We start from the raw sequence: 6,000 nt of genomic DNA, 5'->3' as shown, positions 1-6,000 counted from the left end.
GTGTTATTGGTTTATATAGAGGCAAGGTAATGAATGCCTCATTCACTCCAAGTTTTCCCTTTAGGGTGTGATAAAATATCTTCTTGGAGGTTGGACTAGACCCTGGCCCGAATTCCCTTTCGTTTCCAGAGTCACTGGTTCTGTTTGTTCAACGTCCCTCCTGGTAATTGGAGGAGTGATTTCATCCGAGGGTTGGTGCCACCTCTCAGCTGAGCAAGGGCAGTATTTTCACTGCCCTGAAATCAAAGAGCAGTTGCAAAGAAAAGTCTGACATTCCAGCCTTTTTGTTTGTGTTTCACTGGCAGGGAGGCAAGATGATTTCTCTTCCCCAAGCTTGGAACAGCTGAAGGAAACAACAGTACAAGATGAGAACAACAAAGGTCTACAAACTTGTCATCCACAAGAAGGGCTTTGGGGGCAGTGGTCAGTATTGATTGGTCTTACGGGGGGTTGCGTAAGTTGGCCGAGGTTCTGATGTGTCCGGTGCCTTGAAATTTTCAAACTGACTCGTGACAATTGAGGCTAAGCAGGTAGCTTAACTGAGTGAAGCAGCAAGTGATACTGTAGTGGGGAGAGTAGCAGGCCCCTTCTAGAAGCATTTGCATCCTGCATTTTAACAAACTTTGTGAATATTGCCAGCTTACTTCTCTTCACTTGTTTTTGTTTTTAAAATTTTTTTTATTAATGTATAGTTAATTTACAGTGTTGTGTTTCAGATGTATAGCAAAGTGATTCAGATATATAGATACATATACCTATATATAGGTTTTTTTTTAGATATTCTTTTCCATTACAGGTTATTACAAGATATTGAATATAGTTCTCTGTACTAGGTCCTTGTTGATTTGTTTGTATCTTTTTATTACTTATTTACTGTGTATGTTCTGCAAAATTCCAGTATGCACTGGTTTGGCAGATAAGAGAAAGTTATGTTTAATGAAAGAAGTAGTGGATGTGCATAAGACAGGTATGATCAAAGCATGAACCTTTGCCTGGCTGTGAAGCACGGTGAGATGGGGCAGGACACAGCATCTTGTCCTGTGTTAAACATGAATCCAGTATCAGCTCTGCCTCTAACTTTCCCTGTGACCTCAGGCAAGCCCCTAGTTTATCTTAACTACAAATTCCAGCTCTTTAGAATAATTTCTCCATTTCTCTTAGAACCTTGAGTCTATAAACCTGTAGAATAGGAAAGCACCTACTCATATGATTTTTTTTCTTTCGTAAAGGAATAAATTTCCCTCTGTCCTAACAACCTTATTTACTTCAGAAATTAGAATTAACAACACAGTGAGTGTCTTTAAAATTGTATTTTATTATGTATTTGCTCCTGTGTTATATATGTATAAGACACCCAAAGGCCAGGATTGCCAAAAAGGGAAAATAATAGTTTCTATATCATAAGGTCTTACGGGAATAAAGTAAAATGATGTATGTATAGTATTTAGTAGAGTACCAGGCTCCTTCGACCTGCTTAATAAATGTAGCCATTGTAATTACCAGGACAAGGATATACTAAGCATTGCTATATTTAAAACACTATTTCTGCTAAAACCACAGTCTGTTGTTAACACTGTACTTTGTATGCAGCTGAAGCTGCCTAAACGTTTGTGGAGCAGAATTGAACGCACAACAGAAATAACTTTTGACAGAGGAGGGAAAGATACAAGGCTACAGTATATACAGTGTATATACAATGTATAGGAGTCTTCTTTTTCACGTGTACAAGACAAAGGTAGCTCTGTGCTGTACCCAGTCTGCTGCAGGACTATAAAGAAAAATAAATAAAATACATCCAGCAATATTACTCAGTCATAAAAAAGAATGACATACTGCCATTTGTAGCAACATGGATGGAAGTAGAGAATATTATGCTTAGTGAAATAAGTTAGACAAAGACAAATACTATATTATATCATTTATGTATAGAATCTAAAAAATAATACAAATGAATGTACATGTAAAACAGGAACAGAGGGCTTCCCTGGTGGCGCAGTGGTTAAGAATCCACCTGCCAATGCAGAGAACAGGGCTTTGAACCCTGGTCCGGGAAGATCCCACATGCTGTGGTGCAACTAAGCCCATGTGCTACAACTACTGAGCCTGTGCGCTAGACCCCAAGAGCCACAACTACTGAGCCCGCGTGCCACAACTACTGAAGCCTGCACACCTAGAGCCTGTGCTCTGCAACAAGAGAAGCCAACGCGATGAGAAGCCCATGCCTGCAAGGAAGAGTAGCCCCCGCTCGCCACAACTAGAGAAAGCTTGCACGCAGCAACAAAGACCCAATGCAGCCATAAATAAATAAATAAATGAATGAATAAATAAATTTATTAAAAAAACAGAAACAGACTCACAGACATAGAAAACAAACCTGTGGTTACTGAAGGGGGGAGGGACAATTAGGCGTATGGGATTAACAGATACAAACTACTATATATAGATAAGCAACAAGGATATACTACATAGCACAGGGAATACACTTGTTATCTTGTAATAACCTATAATGGAATATATTCTGCAAAAATACTGAATCACTATGCTGAACAACTGAAAAGTAACACAATATTGTAAATCAACTGTATTTCTATGAGTAAAGTAAAAATCAAATTTAAAAAATACATCCAACAAGTATTTATTAAGTACATACCTGTACCAAACATAAAGATTTTGAATATGACAAGGTCACTTCTCCCTACAGAGCTTTCAGCTTGATGAGACAGACATGCAAAAAGGAAATGATAAAATGGAGCAGGAAGGAATATGTGTTCAGGGATCTTAATTCAGACTGTGGAAGTTAGGGGAAGACTTCATAGAGGATTTGGTATACATCTATCGATGGAAACAATATACAAAAAAAAAAAAAAAAAAGCAACTGTGGGATTAACCCAGTACTTCGCTTTCCTAGGCTGAATTTTTGTTGGGTCTGATTATATTTGAAATATGGACATACTTATTTGTCATGGTTTTAGCATAACTGAAGGCCATGTCTTTCCCTAAAAGCTAAAACAGAAAAAAAAAAATAATCACCCTATCTTTATGATCCTGAGTTTGTTATATTTGAAAGAATTCTCCCCCACCCCCAGTGGGGGGGCAGGGGTAGATAAACATATGAAATCACATTCTCCTTATATTTTAAGGGTCTCATTGGACTCTAATGTGAACTGATATATGAAGTTTTCCCCTGATCAGGTGCTGCCCTCCAAAGTCCAGGGTGTTTTATCTGGCTTGATTTTCATGTGTAAGAGGTGGTTTGTTTAGGAACCCTGGACTAGTAACCAGTCCTGGTGTACTGTTACTAGCTATCTACCTTTTGGCAAGTTGCTTTATCTCCTAGGTCATTTCCCTGCTTCTGTTAGATCCAAAGATTTATTGTGAGGGTCACATTCAGACAGTATTTTTAGAAGTTCTGCGAACACTGTAAATAGAAAGGATTTTGCTGTATGTGGGACCCCGGCTGTTTTGTTCCTGGCATATGCCAGATACATGCTATTTGAGGGAGTCAAGGATTGCCGCAGAGACCTAATTCCCAGAGAAGAGTTACCCTCTCCTTGGGAGCAGTAGGCTAGTAGGAAAAGCTCTGGAGACAAAGGTCCCCGAACACCGTCCCCCTCAACTACTCACTAGCTCTGGATTCCTGTGCAAATCCTTCAGTTGAGCTAAATCTCAATTTTAAATGGAACTTCATCTTGCGAGATGGGGTCATAATACCAAATGATGGGGTTGTAAGGACCCCGCGTGAAAACATACACAGCAACCTGCTGCCCAAGTGAGTTCTTTGCTGCCTGAGATGGCTGAATTGTCTTTCAGATGATGAGCTAGTCGTGAACCCCAAAGTGTTTCCTTACATCAAGCTTGGAGACATTGTGGAGATTGCTCACCCCAACGATGAGTACAGGTGAGCTTCCGACAGGAGCAGGGAACTAACTGGGCAGCCCTCTCTTTCCAGGTGATATTTTGTCTAAGGGGATTGAAGGGGAAGATGGCTCCTTGCCTTTGGATAAAAATGCTCCTGCCCTCCAGGATTTGATAAACCAATCATCTTTTAAAAAGTGGTCCATTCTTTTTGTTTTTAAAGCTGAGATGACAACTCTGAACAATTCTGTAGCATTTATCCATTTCCTTTAATACAAGTGCAGGGTTTGTTTTCTAAGGGAACTTTCTCCCATTGTTGCGCTGCCAGTTAGAATATGTCCAGAGTGATCTGTTTGTGTTTTGTGGGTGGTGAAGAAAGCTGGTTAGTTACTGCTGACAACATCCCTTCTCTCTGTTGCTTTTCTTTTTTTCCCCAGCCCTCTGCTTTTGCAGGTCAAGTCACTTAAGGAGGATTTGCAGAAAGGTAAAAATTCCATCTTGCTTCTCTAAGATTTTTACACTTTACTGTTTGAGAAACTGTAAGAAACCCCTCTTCACAATCTCTGAGAATGAGGGCACAGTACTTCTCTCCTTATCAAATTGTGTTCCTGCTAAAAAAAAAAAAATTGTCAGATATCAAAATTGCCAAGGAATCTCATTTGTTAGCATCTTGAGGGCACTGAAAAAACTATATTTAGAGTCAAGAGGACGGTTAATCTGAATAGGTGAAGCTTTACACTTAAAGATTGTTGGCAAAGCATGCTTTTCTCAATATTATATTTTCTTCACAAAATATTTAAGTACCTACTTTGGGTTGGGGCAGGGGAGGAACATATATTGTTGATTACCTGCCACTTGTGCAAGGCACTGTACTGGGAGCTGTTTGTCATTTTTTTAAAAAAAATTATTTTTTTTGCTGTATTGGGTCCTTGTTTCTGTGCGAGGGCTTTCTCTAGTTGTGGCAAGCGGGGGCCACTCCTCATCGCGGTGCGCGGGCCTCTCACTATCGCGGCCTCTCTTGTTGCGGAGCACAGGCTCCAGACGCGCAGGCTCAGTAGTTGTGGCTCACGGGCCTAGTTGCTCCGCGGCATGTGGGATCCTCCCAGACCAGGGCTCGAACCCGTGTCCCCTGCATTAGCAGGCAGATTCTCAACCACTGCGCCACAAGGGAAACCCTGTTTGTCATTTATCTTTCTTGATTTTCCCACCAACTCTTGAGAGAGTGAGGAAGCTTTGTCTTACCGGTATGAGTGGGCTTGCCTGGAGTCAGTAAGTGAAGGAGCCAGAGCAGTGATTCTACTTATTCATTCTGGATCCAAATCCTTTCTTTTTTCCTCTAATGACTATACCATACTGATCAAGGAACTAAAATGTTTATTGATAGCTATTAAGTATTTCCTTAACTGGGACTTAAAAGAAAAGGAAAAACTTTTAATTTGCTCTAAAGGATTTTGGTGTCAACCACTTCTTTTGTATTTTTTAACTTGTTGGGAAAACAGTCAGTAAAATCTAGATCCTGAGTGTCCTTCTTACTCTTACCTTATCTCCTGCCACCTGTTAAGTTTCTTACTTACCAGACTTAAGGGCTCATCGAAAAGTTTATTTCTTCCTTAACTACCCCTGCTACTTTCATTCCAAAAGAATGATTTCCTCTTCTGAATTTTCACAACCCTTCGAACTTTCTTATGTTGCTTCTTAATTTCTTTCCTTTCTCTCTCTCTGTCTGTCTCTATCTCTGTCTCTCTGTATTATTTGTTTGTCTCTCTCATTTTTTAATTGCTTGGGTTCAGGTCTTATTTCACCTGAAAAGCAAAGAACTCTCTAAGTTTTAAGCTGTTGAAGGCTGACAACATGTCTTGCCCTTGGCAAAGGATGTTGTTTGTTGAATGTCTGAGTAGTTATGGATTCGAATATATTTACCTGATCCAGATTCCTTCTCCATTTCAGAAACTATCAGTGTGGACCAGACGGTGACTCAAGTGTTTCGGCTAAGACCTTATCAAGATGTGTATGTGAATGTCGTAGACCCTAAGGTGTGTCTTTGTTCTGGATTTGAATATCTTTTGAGGAATGATTAACACCCTTCCTCAAGATTAGGTCTCTAAGGAAATAATGAGTTACTTAAGTATAGTGTTAGGCTATTAA

General features: G+C 39.9%; 1 protein-coding gene across 8 annotated transcripts in view; it reads left to right on the top strand.

The window, feature by feature from the left end:
* Positions 1 to 365: 365 nt before the first annotated feature.
* The window catches only part of DEPDC5 (DEP domain containing 5, GATOR1 subcomplex subunit), a 91,084-nt gene continuing 85,449 nt past the window's right edge, over positions 366 to 6,000 (top strand). For all 8 annotated transcript variants that reach the window (XM_065890540.1, XM_065890545.1, XM_065890542.1 and 5 more), the window contains exons 1-4: positions 366 to 423; positions 3,811 to 3,898; positions 4,293 to 4,339; positions 5,803 to 5,888. In XM_065890540.1, the coding sequence (XP_065746612.1) occupies positions 366 to 423; positions 3,811 to 3,898; positions 4,293 to 4,339; positions 5,803 to 5,888 (279 nt within the window). The remainder of the gene's footprint in view (positions 424 to 3,810; positions 3,899 to 4,292; positions 4,340 to 5,802; positions 5,889 to 6,000) is intronic.

This window comes from Phocoena phocoena, chromosome 13 (assembly GCF_963924675.1).
Source record: "Phocoena phocoena chromosome 13, mPhoPho1.1, whole genome shotgun sequence".
NCBI lineage: Eukaryota > Metazoa > Chordata > Mammalia > Artiodactyla > Phocoenidae > Phocoena > Phocoena phocoena.
Note: the sequence above shows the minus strand (reverse complement) of the source record. Positions and strands in the feature narration are given on the sequence as shown.